At 43.9% G+C, this 15,811-nt stretch overlaps 1 protein-coding gene across 1 annotated transcript; it reads right to left on the reverse strand.

Moving 5' to 3' along the window:
• Positions 1-182: 182 nt before the first annotated feature.
• On the reverse strand, positions 183-1,754 carry LOC118645207 (72 kDa type IV collagenase-like). Its single transcript, XM_036285842.1, has one exon. The coding sequence runs from the start codon at positions 1,752-1,754 to the stop codon at positions 183-185; it is 1,572 nt and encodes a 523-aa protein (XP_036141735.1).
• Positions 1,755-15,811: the final 14,057 nt, after the last annotated feature.

Genomic DNA, 15,811 nt, shown 5'->3' on the forward strand with positions numbered 1-15,811 from the left:
TCTTCGTATTCTCCTTATTCGCGCAATCTGAATTCTTTCGTTTCGCATTACCGTCGTCAAACGTTTCGGACGATTGTCGTTCCGCCAACGTGGAGTACATCGTCGATTATCCCTCGCTCTCTTACGTTGCGTATCGGTAGGCGGATCACGCGAGACTAACCGTTCTCTACGGATTATATGGCCTAAAATAAATTGTTATTTCTCTCCCTCGTCAACGTTTCGGTATTTCGCGTGAACCTGTGCAGGAGGTCGCGCAATTGTTGCAGTAACCCGTATCGCGGGCAATCTATGCCGAGCGCTTGCACGTCGAACTCACTCGCCGAGAGTACGTTTTCCGTAAATTCGTTGAATTTGTAAATCTGTTGTTGTTGCGACACGAAGTAAAGGTTACCGTCGAGGTATCGGAAGGCCAACGTAATATTCGGCGGTATTCCCGGAAAGACCGTTTGAATAGTATGATACTTAACGATGTTTCCGTTATAGTCGTCCACCTCGCCGATCATGTATCCGTCGTATATCACGTAGGAGCGTCCTCGATTCGTGTTTATCGCGGCGTTTATCGTCGCATCCGCGGGCAATCCGAATTGCGAAAATGTTTTCGGCCAATCGGCATTCAGCGAGAAGCTCGGATAATTCACCTTGTAAATAGTATTATCCGCGAATAATATTATATCGCCGGACGGAGTCTGATACGAGGCTGAAACGCGCGTATGATTCGGAGGTAGAAATTTCAAATAAGTAGAAAGCGCCAGCGGTTGGTTATATTTCTTATTGTTCAGTCTTATCAACCATACGTATTTGTCGCTCGCGATATACATTCGCTTTTTTAACAGTAATATCGCGTCGATCCGGTTTATTTCACACAGATCGCTTGGAATATCCTTTGGCGTTGGTATCGAAGGTTTCGGTGGGGATATCGGTCTATTCGGCGACTTTTCGGCGGTCGAGTTACCGTAGAGATTTTGAATATTGAGAATATCCTCGTCGCTCAGTTTAATAGGATGGGAATAGTGCGTCGTGTAGGCGTACATGATGGAATCCGTGTGCGGATCGTGCTGCAATCCCAAGGAGTGACCAATCTCATGCGTCAGCACGTATAATAGGCTGTCGGAGTTCGATGGAGTTTGATCTAGATAGATATACCAATGTTCTTTACTGTCAACATGAATTTCGGAGATATAACCCGCGTGCCCCGTTGGATAAGTGGCGTGAGCGAGTACCCCTCCCCGACCATCCAATGGAGAGGGGCACAAGTTACCGTTTCGACGATCGAGCATCATGTGATTACCGTCGCGCCATGATATTAAAATATTTGGATTTGATATATTTCTTCTGAATGTCAACGACGATGCAGCTTGCCATAAGGTAAAAGCGGCCCGGGCTTCCAACATTGGTTTTGTTGCTAAATGGAAATTCCACGTGAGTACCCTTTGCGGCCATTTATTTCCGATGGCATTCGCATTTTGTTGCACAATGTCCGGTTGTCCACATCGCGGTCTACGCATTTGATCTAAGGTTTCGTTGCTCACCTCGCCGGTAATAGGTAATTTATAATATTCCTGAAAAAGACTGATAGAGTCTTGGAGAATTCGCTGCTCGCAAATGGTTTCGAACGATTGCATTTCCTCGGCGAGATATCCATACTTTTGCAGATAATTAATCGCGAATTCGGTGTTTTCCCTAACGATCTGTTCGTTTTCGTTTGCAAGGGCACAGACGACGGAGATCGCGATCACGAGATGGGCGACGCGCATTTTCCTCGAGAGATGCTGCGAGATCCGCGCGTTCACTTCGAATGGCGCCGAGCGAGCAAGACGCGATTTATCGACGTGGAATCTTACTCGTTTGTGTCCCCCCTTCCCTCAACGTGTTCGAGAAAAAAGATCGATCGAACGGGTATTTTCTGGGAGGTTAGCCGAGACTTGCTTACAATTTTGTTCTACAAAAAATGTAAATCTAAGTACTAAACGAGAGAATTACGTCACTGTCTATTTATAAGTGAAACCACGGAAAAAAAAATGAAATAAGCGCATCCTCGCATTATCTCTCTAGTCAGTAGTTTTGCGGTTTCAAATCGTTGGAAACCGCACGGATCTGCAAGCCGCAAGCAGAAAGCTTACGGATTCAAGCGCATCATCGCATATTTATAATTTCGTTGGCGTCGATATATGCGTGAAAAGAAATACATTACTCAGTTTTCTGGTTGAAAGTAGATATCGCATTTCCCTTATGATTCAACGTTTTTCGTTTATATTTTTTCCGGTTGGAAACGGAATTCGAACATGCCGCAGTATATATAGAGCGGGCGTTGTCGTGGATGACATTAGAGCTTAAAAGTGTTTTCAAGAGGCGTGTGCGCGATTTTTTGCACAATGGAACAATTAACGAATATCACAAACGTTGTGAATACAATTAACACTCAGGAAATGTGTAACCTCGTCGCGAACACCGATTCGTTAGCGAAAGTTATCGCAAAGATCAACGAGGATATCGAAAGAATCAGAACGAATTTACCGAAGTTCATGTCGGTTGAAATGAAGTTCGACAGCAATGATAAAACGCTCGCGGTATTGTAAATATATAAAACTTATCGCTTTTTCTGTGTGTATCAGTGTTTCCTTTAGTAGTTATCTGTGTTTTGCGCTCTTCGATAGGAATCGCATACAACATCAAATGCGTTGCATCGATCGCTACGTCAACGCGATTCTAAATGATATGGTGCGCATCGAAGAACAAATACAAACGTGTATTAGGAGGTTTACCAACGAAACGAGCCATATGGAGGATAACGTGTACGAGGAGGTGTCTCAACCTTCCCCGTATACACGAGGAATCCCAGGATCTGCTACCTGTTTAGTAGAAAGTGCGAAAAAATAACTCATATATCAATGTAAAATACATTTATTGTTTAAAAATATAATAATGCATTGACAAAATATAAGTGAATAAAATACAGCCATAGTACATAATATTGTATAACATATAAAAATATAAGTGAATAAAAAAAAAATACAGTGTATGATATTTTATAACGTATAAAATATGTAAGTGAATAAAAGTATAAATGAATAAGAAACAAAGTGTGTAAAAAAATGATATTGTTTTGTATACATATAATTGCGTGTACGCGCGGAGAATAACGAGATTTGGGGCGCAGAGCGCGGTGTCCACGGTTCGGAGAGACGGCGAGGAGAAGAGATCTGTAGAAATAGAAAATATATTTATATGTATAACGCATCGTTATTAAAAAGAGATAGTGCATTATAAAAGAATACCTTAATACTTGTCCACCTCTTTCTCGTACAGAACACCATGTGCCTGGTATCTGTCGAACACCCTGCGGTAATCCATAAACGTGGAAACGCACTCCATGCACTGCGAGGCTGGTCGCGTCGTCACTAGACGACAATCGCATACGCCACACGTCGAATTTACCGCGCGTAGCGCCGTCACCACGGAGTGGTAGGTCGTCCTAAGATGATACTACGTACGGCCTTGTTCTCGCATTTCTCCGTAACACGTTTGACATATTCGCAGTGAATCCCACCGCTGCCACCAATTTGTTGTATCCCTGGTCTCGGGATACAGTGCGGGACCGCTGCCGATGACTCCTCGGGATCAGGTTTCCAATAGATAACGCCGAGAGTTTATAACAAGAGATATATATTTGTTCTTCCTTTACAGTTTTCGTTAGCGAACCCGAAAGATGTGTTACTACGTCTAGTTTGTAGTTTCGACGAGCGACATATACTCGTCGCTATTATTATTGATTATGAGCCCACTCGTTCTCTTTCCGCGGTCTTTATATACTCAGCCTTTCGGCTTGTTACCAAGGGATGTCACTCGCGGTCACGGGCCTTTGGCCCGTGCACTAGCTTAGCCAGCAATTGCTAGCTAGGCGCATTCCACCGGAAATCAGGAGATTTCGGGTGGCAAAATGAGTAACCGGATATGTAGCTCGGTGTGATGTCCGGTGTGAAGGCCGGTGCGATGCCCGGTAGCAAGGCCGGACGGTGTCGTCGCGCGAGGTGTCACTCGACACCCTTCTCGTTATTACAAGTAAAGTTTGTGTGAGTGTCGCGCACTCACAACATCCCTCCCCCTTATTGAAAAGAAAACGAGGGGCTGAGTTTTCGCAACTAATAGTTTACGCTATCTTATCGCTTTTCCTTAGTGAAAAACTATATACTAATCGCTATTTCTTTATTGTTTTACACTAATAATTACATACCATTCGTAGCTGGTATTGCTCGTTCTCAGATTCGCGTACACACAGGTTTTAAAATCTTTCAAAACTGAACATGTTCATGTCCAGAGTCTCGTTTACGGCCTCTTCTTCGTCGAGGAATATCTCGATGCACTTTCGGCAGTTTCTGGCAGGGCACACGTTCATTAGCACTTTTCCGCATTTGAAACACTCGGTGATCGTTTCCCAATGTTCGTCAGGTGAGAGCTGCGTCCGGTATTCGTGTGCCGATGGATCTCGTATGGTGCAATAAAGCCGGTATCGTTGGCGATAACAGCTTCGGCACCATCTTCTCCAAGGAAACTCTGTTTCCACTAGACATCTCTCTGTTGGTTGGAGGCAGATGCTTCGTAGAAGTCTTTCGTATCTTTCTGGGTGGTCCAATGGGCGCACTCCATCGATGGGCTGACTGAGTTCAAATTCCACAGGAATTTTCATCCTGTCCTTGGAGTTGGTGTGTGTGTGTGTTGTAAACTCTATGTCACCGGGGTAATTTGCGGGGCTGGTTCCGCCTGGCTGCTGCTGTTGTTCTTGAGCTTGAACTTTGTTTATCGTAACGACAGTATCGAGTCTTTGGGGCTCGATTGGGTCGTCAGTTTTTATAATGTCGTAAGAATGGGAGTGGTGGGGTGTAATTCCCTAAATCGGGCCATATATGGTCACAGTTAGCTGTGCACATCCGGTGTGCGAACAAAATTTGCAGAAATAAGTTTTTTGATTCTTTGGTTCCGGTGTAACGCGATATATCGTGTGGTCTGATTTTGTTAATCTGAGACGTAGAGCTGTGCAAACTAATGCCACGTTTTTTCCCGCAGGAAACAATGGATCAAATTGTATATGATATATATAATAATTACTATTACATATAGTTGTTAATTACTATTACATATATATATATATATATATATATATGTTTTTTTGTGTTAGAAACGTGTGCTGTTGCTTCGTTTTAGGATAGATCTCGGTATCGTATATTCTATATCTATATCTAATGTAACCCGCTTATTGTTATTCCGCTTTTTCTTTTTTATTATAATAAATCCTATTACTACGGCTATTATTATTATTACAATTGTTGTTCCGCTTGTTGCCATTGGAAAAATAAAGTGTGGCGACTGAAAAATTGAACTTGAATCTTTATCTAGTTCGTTGTTTACTCCTCTAATTTATCCTTGGAATTTTTTAATTCCGTCGGATTTGGTATAATATTTTTTAATTTTATTTCTTTGAGACCTGTATCGTTTTCTAAACCAGGCTTCTGTAGTAGTGAAATATTATACTGAGGAAGATATGATTCTACTCTTGTCTCATGTGACATCTTGGGTGATCTTATAATTGTATTTTCTGTCACTAACTTACAGTTATTTTTAATGTAATTTTACCTACTTTTTCAATTGTTTCCTTTATTTTTCCGTGGTCTTTACAATGTAGAGTAATTACTTGCTTTCGTGGTGACGAGTATAGCCACGAGTGTGAATTACTTAACGCTATCCAAAGGCTGTGGTTCGACGTCGCATTTTTTATGTTACAATTTTTATAATGATCTTTCGTTTCTAGATACATTTTTATCTCGCAGATAGAGTCTGGGTTTATTCGATATACGGGGTGATTTTCGTGCATAGGTATTCGGTATTTATCTCTATGCATTTCCGCAGGTCGTTCTTTGCGAGGGTTATGTAAGTACGCTGTTCTGTGTCTATTGCAATCAGGGGATTGTTAATTTCTACGAACGAGAAAATGTTGTTCTGACTTGGGATAGGTAGCGGAATTACACTTAGTATTTTGTATTTTGGCATCAAAATTAGAGGGAATCGTAAAATAGTATATATATTTATTTGATCGCAGTATGCGCCTACTGTCGCAAATTTCTCTATTGTCGACCATTCATTCTCTTTTATTCTGAATGGGAAATAGAGTCCTTCGGGCAATTGCGAGCTAGCGTCTTTAAGTGATTCTATTATTATTGAAATGGGTGTTAACCGAGGATGCAGAATTCCTTCTTTTAAAAACGTTAAATATTCTAGTACGTCTTCCGCGTCGCGTGTTAGATCAGACAGTACCGCGTTAATTATTATGAAATTTTCGTGTAAGTTACTTTGGCGTTCGTCTTCTAATAATTTTGTTCTTAGTTTGTCTGTCGCGTCCGCGAGAGTATTTTCGTTTTGTCGGATAGTTCTTTCACTGTTATCAATGTGAGCGATAGTGGCTTGCATTATTTTTATTTGGTTTTTTATTGCGTGTTTGTTTAATTCCTGTGAGTCGTGTAATACCGTCAGTTGTTCGTTAATTAATTTTTCATCGTTTGCGTCCATCGTACCAAACAATGATTTTGCGACTGATCCTATCCCGTCGATTAATTCTCTTTTGTGTATTCTTGTATTGTATGTTGAGTTCATGCGTTCTATTAATTTATTAGTTCTTTCACACCCTTTTGCAATAACGCTGTGTAAATTTTCGCATGTTTCTTTCCCTATGACTGCTATCATTATGCATAGATTATCCGTTTTGCGTACGTATTTTTCTACCTGTGCGAGTCGTTTTGATAGTGTCGTCACGTCTATCTTGATGACCACTTTCCAGAAGGATTCAACCTGATGTAATCCTCCTAGCTTTTCAAAATATATCCCTGGATGGTGCGTAAATTTTTCTATTTCATACGGTGCCTTCATGTCCGGGTCTTCTGCGGAACTTAGCGTCACCCAGATTATAAATCTGTAATTATTTTGTTTTATTTAAAAAAAAAAATTTTTTTTTGTTAATATTATTTTTAATTGCTACAAAAGTATTTTATAATGTGATCGTTGTGGGACCATGGGAGCGGAAAAGGATTCTCAAGTTCAGATGGGAGCGGAAAAGAATTCTCCAATTTGTATCGTTTATCATTTCGCGCTTCGAAATGTGTCATATTTTCGTTTCCGTTGCCTGTGTATCTCGTTGATTCCTCATTTTTTATCGTATGCTTAGCGTTGCATCCTGTTATCTATTTACACCTTTTTTCGTGTGTCTTTTCTCCTCTGGATGATCCGGCCCTTTAGTCTCCTGTCGGCTATCTGTTCGTGCGTTTGCTTGTTTTTCATAGTCATGTCTCGTCGTGAATTTTTCTTCGCGTCTTCCAGTGAAGAGAGTGCTGAGGAGAGTGAAAACAGTTTCGACGACTTCAGTGATCTCGACACTGTGGCTCTTTTGGGCGAAAGTTTTTCGTCCGTTGATGAGGAGTGCACGGGTGCCGCTGACCCGTTGTTTGTAAATGGCGTTGAACATTTGGCTAGCCATGACGATGGTCCCTGGGAGGACCTGGACCCTCTTGCGGATGTCTCCGTTGATGGGTCCGATACTTTCATTTCCTGGGAAAATCGGTCGGGGTCCCCGGATTTTCTTTCTGCGGGTATGGGACCCTGTGGTGATCTGGCCGAGGAATCCACGGAGGCTATAATTCCCGGCCCACTCCTAGCCCGCTTTTTGTTCACCGATTATAGCGAGGAATTCGGTGGTGATCTTGATCTGGAGTTCGAGTTTGCCGTGGATCAATATTTACGCGAGGGGAACTTGCCTCATCTGGATCTTCCGCCGGAGGATCCAGACATGGACGCGGTTGACTAATCCGTGCATGGATACTTTGTAGTAGTAGTATAGTAGTTTATAGTGTGTAGTTTAGTTTTAGTGTTTAGTTTAGTTTTTAGTGTGTAGTTCCTCTTGTGCCGATTGCTGTTATGGATTATGTTCCTGGTTGGCGGTCTTCGTTTTGGTGAGTCTAATTCTTTTTTATTTATTATATTTTTCTTTTTCCTTTTTATTGTGTATGTGCGTGCATGTGAGCATGTTTTTTATCCTTTCTTTTGACCGCGGGTTAGGCTTCAATAAACGGTTTCAGACGGTTTACGTGTACGCGCGTCGTTGTCCTCCCTCGCCTTATTGTATAGTTTATATTAGAATGTTTTTCGGTTACCGTATACGGTCCGGTCCATTGCGCGTCGAGTTTCTTCGATCTTCCGCGTCGGAGCGTTTCGTCGTATAGTAATACTTTTTCGCCGACTTTAAATTTTATTTCTTTTGTCTTTTTATCGTACTGCGTCTTAGCCTTGGCCTTTTCGTCTTTTATATTTTCGCGTGCGACACGATTAGTAGCTCTTAACTTTCCCGTAATTCCTGCGCGTAATCGTCGTAGTTGTAGGTAGGTTTAGGCGGTTTTGTCAGGGCCGTCGGCAGTTCTGCCTGTCGACCGTAGATTAATTCAAACGGTGTATACCCTGTCGCCGTATGAGGCGTTGTATTATACGTGTGCATCGCGTACGGGATCCATTCGTCCCAATCGGTTTGGTCCTTATTTATATAATGTCGCAGGTATTCTGCTAAGGTCCGATGTGATCGCTCGAGGATACCATTGCTCTCGGGATGGTAGGCGGTAGTCTGAATTTTATTTATCTTCAGTAGCTTGCACGTATTCTTGAAAATTTCGCTCAGGAAGTTAGTGCCTTGGTCTGTCAGTACGTATTCTGGCGTTCCGTATTCCAGGACGATCTTCGTGACAAATTCTTTGCTCACGGTATTTGCTTCCTGGTTCGGTATAGGTATTGCCTTACTAAATTTTGTAAGATGGTCTTGGAATGTCAGTAGGTACCGATTTTCATTTTTCGTTATTGTTAGTGGTCCCACTATATCCAGTGCACATTTCTCGAAGGGTCGGCTAGGCGTGTCCGTGACGACAAGAGGGGCTTTTATTCTCCGAGAAAGTTTATTCTTCTGACAAAGCTCACATTTTTTAATGTATCGCTCTACATCGGCCGTTAATCCGGGCCAATTATGTGTCAATCGTATTCTTTTTATTGTTCTTTCAATTCCTTGGTGCCCTCCCGTAGGTGCATCATGATATTCATATAGAATTTGTTTTTTCTTTTCTTCTGTGTATGCTGCTTCGCATACGTTGTCCTCTTCCTTTTCATCTTCTGTAGATGCACGTGCGTATTCGCCGTCTTCGTCTAGTGTGAGGATTTTATCAGCTGCTTCGGTAACGTGAGCTTCCCGCTTCACGTTGCGACTTAGCGCGTCGGCGTTCGCGTTCGCTCGACCGGTCTTATGAATAATTTCATAGTCATATTCCTCCAGTTTCAATCGCCATCGGATCAATCTTGATCCGGGGTCATTTACGTTAAATAACCATATGAGGGGTTTGTGGTCAGTTACGATTTTGAATTTTGTCCCATAGACATATGGCCGAAAGTGTTTTACAGCCCATACTATTGCAAGTAATTCTTTCTCTGCCGTGCTGTAGTTTTGCTCGGCGCGGTTTAATATTCTGCTCGCGTAAGCAATGGGACGGTCTTTTCCTATCGGTCCCTGTGACAGTACGGCTCCTATTGCATAATCTGAGGCGTCGGTAGTCACATTGAATTCTTTTGTAAAATCTGGATATTGAAGTACGGGCGCCGTAGTTAATTTTTCTTTTAATGTGTTGAAAGCTATTTGCTGTTCGACAGTCCACGCAAATGTTTCCGTCTTTTTTGTTAGTTTCGTTAATGGTTTCGCGATCTTGGAAAAATTGCTGATAAATTTTCTGTAATATCCGGCCAGGCCTATAAATGATTGGATATCTTTGACCTTTTTGGGCTCCGGAAAATCTTCTATGGCTTGCAATTTTGCCGGGTCGGGCGATATTCCATTTTCGGAAATTACGTGTCCTAGGTAATTTACTTCCTTGCGCAGGAATTCGCACTTGTCCGGTTGCAACTTTAAGTTCGCTTCTCGTAGGCGTTGCAATACTTCCGTTAGGCGTTTATTATGGTCGCTTAAACTCGATCCGTATATCACTATGTCATCGAGATATACTAGGCATCTGAGTCCTCGAATTCCCATGAGTACCGAGTTCATCAGCCTCTGGAATGTGGCTGGCGCATTTTTTAATCCAAAGGGCATCCGATTATATTCATAATGTCCGTATGGTGTCGAGAACGCTGTCTATTGTTTATCTGGCTCAGCCATCGGTATCTGATGATACCCCCGACGCTAAGTCTAGCGTCGAAAAAATATTTGGCGTTTCCCAGTTGATCTAATATTTCTTCAATATTGGGTAGGGGGAAAGAATCGCCAATTGTTAGATCATTTAGTTTTCGGAAGTCGATCACGATTCGGAGCTTCGGTTTTCCAGACGAGTCGGCCTTTTTGGGTACCACTAGCAGTGGCGCATTCCATTGGCTCGTGCTGGCTTTGATAATGCCATCATGCAGCATTTGTTTTATCTGTGTATTCACCTCTTCCTTATGCCTTGCGGGGAGGCGATACGGCCGTACGTTGACCGGCGATGAGTCGGCTTGTGTACGTATCTCGTGTTTCACTGCTGCAGTGCATGTCAGTGGTTCTCCACTTAGGTGGAAGGTATCTTGGTATTCTTCGCATATCCGTGTGAGTGCCTGTCGTTCTTCCGAATTGAGATGCTGGGTACGCAATGTTTGTCAGATCCGTTTGCTTCGTGGGAGTTTATTCGCACGTTCCGCCTCGTTGATAACCGCGTATATTTGATGATCACTTTCGTCGGGATCTTCTATTGTCACGTGCGGCGTGCGTATCTCTACCGGCTTATCTGTGGTATTTATGATGCTGACTACGCATGCAAAATTCTTCGGCTCGACCATGCATCGTCCGATATATACGCCGGGCTTAGTTTCCTTCGCCTGGATTACTCCGGGCTGATTTCGGTTAGTGGTTGCTCGGACAATAGTCTCGCTGCGCGGTTGTAGAATTATCTTACCGTAAGGTTTTATTTTGAAAGTGACGCCGGCGATGTTCAATTGTTGTTTGTCGTAGTCGCAGATCACGCGGTGATTTTTCATGAAGTCCAGTCCCAGTATTCCATCGTACTCCATGGGGAAGTCATCCTTGACCACGTACATGGTATGTCTTAATACCTGTTCGCCTAGATTAATGTGGGCTTGCATGCTTCCGATTGTATACATTTTGTGCCCCGTTATTCCCGCAAGGGTGATTTTTTCGGGGGAAATTCTAGTTTTCCCTTTTAAGTTTTTTACCTTGATGAGTGAAAGGGTTGCGCCCGAATCGAAAAGCATGTTTATTTCTCCTGAGCGCGTTTCTTGTATCGGAAGCGTGATTTGATCTAGGCCGCTGCTCGGCTGGGCAGCTCGAGTTACTTGCGCGACCTGATACGTCTGAGCGCGCTTATCTTCTTTCCGGCTGTTTTCCTTTCGTCTTCGCTACTAGACTCGGATCCGGAATTCTTCTTTTTACGCGGTTCGATCGCTTTTCTAGGGTTGTTATTTTATTCCCATTATTTTGTGGTCGAGAAGGGTGATATGACGTTTTGTTGCGAGGCCTCCCGTTCAAGTGCCAACACTCGGCTTGTGTATGGCCACGTTTTTTTGCAATGCTTGCAGAATTTCTCTACGGCATTTATACGTGTTTATCAGGTTGTGGTAGTGCGAACCGGTTCGAGTAACGACTGTTGCGACAGTCTTTTCCGTGGTGTCCTAACTTTCCGCACTTTCGACATTGTAGCTTATTTTTGTAATTATCTGCGGCCGGCATATAATATTTTGGTTTTGGGCGGGAAACTGTTGTTCCCTTTATTCGTTCTTCTGCGGTCGCGGCAGCTATCGCATCCTGCAACGTTGCATATTCTCGTGATCTGACTACGGCTTTTGTGTCGTCGTTTAGCCCTATCTGATAATTCTCAAGCGCCTGTTGTTGTAGGATATCTAATATTGCGCGTTTATTTCCGTTGTGTAATGTTGTCGACCCTCTATCATGGACTCATACAGATCCATTGTTAATTTGTCGGCTCTAAGTCCGTAGGTCCGTGCATTTTCTCCGGTTCTTTGTTTGAGAGTATTAAATTCAATTTGCAAATGTGTGGTGCTCTTTTACTCACGTAGCACGCTTCTAATTCCTGTCTTAGTTGTTCAAAATTGCGAATCTTTCGCGTTTGGAAGTCCAACATTGCGCGCCCTTTCAACTTGGTGCATAGGATTGCTCCTAACAGAGTTACCTCATCGTTTGGATCGATGTTTTCGACCGCATATGTCATGGCGGTTAGAAACTCTTGTAGTTTACTTGCATTCCCGTCGAACTCAGTGATCATGCAGCGCGCTTCTTTTAACGGTAGGGACCCGCGACCTCGCTGGTGGCGAACATCATCGTGATCTACGTAGGTTGTGTCTCTCCTACTGAGTCGCGATGGTCGATAGTCGTGAATGCGCTGAGTGTGTACTTGCGTTTCCCGTACGGCGTCTATGTCTGTTTGTAACCGACGTAATTCTTGAATCACCGCGCGCAGAGTGTCTCGGACTTCATTGTCTCTCTCTTGCGCTACGTTTGGCGGTGCTGCTCGTGCAACTGGGTTTTCGCGGATTTTATGGTGTATTTCTTGAAGTTCTCGCTCTGCGTCGGCTATGAAATGTTGAGCCTCTGATTGTTGAGTTCCCGAGGGCTGGGCTTGTTCGTTGGTACTCATTTCGTATCTCTCGAAAATTTCTTCAGGGTTAAAGATATCGGAATCGTATGAGGTTCAGTGAAAATTCACCTCGTGAAGATACGCGGCTCGGAGTGCGACTAACGTATGGTCTCGTCCGTCTGTCCACGCGGTCTCGTCTTGTCACGTCAACTGCGTCGGTGGAAAATAAACTGGCGTCGAGGGCCCCGAAGGAAATTCTCGCTCACGTATGACGTGGCTCGGGTAGCTCGCTATCGCCGTCTAGGAGACGCCCTAAGGCCCTGCGATCGTTATCTCGATCCTCGCGGAGGGCCTGTGCCGCTCGCCACGCTAGTTCTAACTCGCGATAGTGTATGGATCGCGCCGCCGTTCTACTGAATAGCCACGATTCGTTTCTTATCGGTGTACTATTGTCGTCGGACATTCGCTATCGTTAGTACGCGTTTCGGTAGTAGGGTTACCGGGGGTCTAATCAATTCGGGTTCGCGTGTCGTTTTTATTACAAAAGTTTTTTTGTATACAAAATAGTTTCGTGGACTTACATTACCGCGATGTATCGCCGCATGTTGTCCGTCGCTCAGCTGCTTGTGGCTGGTGCGTCACGTTGCGGTAGGTCGGTGTCGTCTTAGATAACACTGCTATCGCTGTTGTCCGATGCTATCTTCCTTCCTTGTCTCGGAGAATCAGCAGGTCGGCTTCGTTGCGCCTCGGGTGAATTGTCGCCCTGGCTTTAATGTTTCTCTTCGGCGGTTTTCTTCTGTGCGCTGAGTCCGTTAGGGAGCGTTTTTTCCTTTTCGGTATTTTTTCGGCAGTGAATCCCACCGCTGCCACCAATTTGTTGTATCCCTGGTCTCGGGATACAGTGCGGGACCGCTGCCGATGACTCCTCGGGATCAGGTTTCCAAGAGATAACGCCGAGAGTTAATAACAAGAGATATATATTTATTCTTCCTTTACAGTTTTCGTTAGCGAACCCGAAAGATGTGTTACTACGTCTAGTTTGTAGTTTCGACGAGCGACATATACTCGTCGCTATTATTATTGATTATGAGCCCACTCGTTCTCTTTCCGCGGTCTTTATATACTCAGCCTTTCGGCTTGTTACCAAGGGATGTCACTCGCGGTCACGGGCCTTTGGCCCGTGCACTAGCTTAGCCAGCAATTGCTAGCTAGGCGCATTCCACCGGAAATCAGGAGATTTCGGGTGGCAAAATGAGTAACCGGATATGTAGCTCGGTGTGATGTCCGGTGTGAAGGCCGGTGCGATGCCCGGTAGCAAGGCCGGACGGTGTCGTCGCGCGAGGTGTCACTCGACACCCTTCTCGTTATTACAAGTAAAGTTTGTGTGAGTGTCGCGCACTCACAACAGCATATCGTCCGACCAGCGATCGCGATCCTTTATTCTCTTTATCAGCGATAAGAAAAAAGAACGTATAAGAGAACGTATGAAATCATCGTCAATCGCGTGTTGCTTCTACGATTGATATTAGAATGCATGTTAGCAAAAAGTGTGTGGTTGTGGTTTCGTTCGCGTATCGTCCCGCGGTACTGTGATACACACAAACACACGCATATATTATTATTATTATTATTATTATTATTATTATATTATTATTATTATTATTATTATTGGGAGTGCACGTCTAGCCAAGAGGTTTTATCGCAATCCTCATCCTGTCGTACGTCAACGAACTCGTCATAACGATTGTAAAAGAAATACTATAAAGCGAATCTTTCATCCTGTTGTAGGCTAACTCACACTCAGTGATTTAACTTTTTTTACTACAACGTTATCCGGAGCACATATTTCTTGGGGGGGGGGGGGGGGGGATAACGATTAAAATATAAGACGCGAAACATAAGTGTTTTACATATTTATTGCGGCATAAGTGTATAACATAAATGCCCCTTTAGGTAGAGGTAAAGAATCGTTTCATACATTTTAGAATACAGCATATACATATAATACATATTACAATTCCGTTGTAATTATATTGATATGATCGTTTCGTTTCCACCCACCAGTCGTGTAGTTTGCAGACGTTTTCCATCGCGCAGTGCTTGGTGTGGCGTCTACATCGAAACAATCGACGGCGTTGAGCGTCTCCAGCCGACCAATGTTTTCGTAATCAGCGTCTATCGTTTCGATCGTCGCCTCGGCATCGCGAACGGCGTTACCAACGAGCTCCTCCAACCACCGTTTCTTCTCCGTTCCCTTCACGTAGAGATCAGCCTCGACGTTTCGCTCGTCGTCAGACCGTTGCAAATGGCGCGCCGAATGATATTTCGCGCACGGTCGTAATCACTTCTCCGTCCTTCCATTCGAGCCCGTGATGATTCGCGGTCCAAACCAGCACACCTGAGCTTTTTCGGTTTTCGTCAGAAGATCCCAGGCCAGTGGTGCGGTGAATACGTGATGCGTCAAGGTTCGTCCGTCTCGTAGCACGGCTACCTCCTTCACCAGGAATTTATCGCGAACGGTGAATCCTTGAACGTCGATGAAAACGGGCGGCGCGTACGACATCGTGCGAATACCGATTATTTGTACATGGTTCCCCCGAGGGCGAGATCTTATATACCGCACCTCACACCATTTTATTCTTCCCCTCTTGCCTCGTTACTATTACGCAATACGTATTCTCGGCAACTATACGTTACACAATTTTCCGCAGGATATTAGTCAGAGGGCTTTACTCGATGATGCGATCGTGAATAATCAGACAGTACGCTGTTGTGTTAGCTGGAACGTTTTCCTTGCATTCGAATTCTATACGAACGTCTAAGTGGCGCTCTTTATCGCCTCGTTCTGACGAGAACAATCGATCACCACGAATGGACCGTAATTCATGAAATCTACTACATTTAGATAGGCCTCGTCAACGTCGCGTCCGTAGTATACCTTTTGAAATTTCGCAAACATATCGTACAGTACTGCAAATTTGTATTGCTTCATATCTAAATTCATGTCATCGTAGGGATAAAAATCCGAATTCAGGTACAGTTTTACATTAGTGAGATTGCAATGATCGAATACAGATGCGTCTTTCGGAAGAATGTTTCTTCTCTCCGTCTGGCCGTCAAGAGCGGCGCAAGTGGAAAAACCCGCGATAACGTTATCTTCGCTTTGC

The sequence above is a fragment of the Monomorium pharaonis genome, chromosome 4 (assembly GCF_013373865.1).
Source record: "Monomorium pharaonis isolate MP-MQ-018 chromosome 4, ASM1337386v2, whole genome shotgun sequence".
In the NCBI taxonomy this organism is placed as follows: Eukaryota; Metazoa; Arthropoda; class Insecta; order Hymenoptera; family Formicidae; genus Monomorium; species Monomorium pharaonis.

What these genes read in the sequence shown, in the direction of transcription:
- LOC118645207 (XM_036285842.1), bottom strand. Translation starts at nt 1,754, where the DNA reads ATGCGCGTCGCCCATCTCGTGATCGCGATCTCCGTCGTCTGTGCCCTT.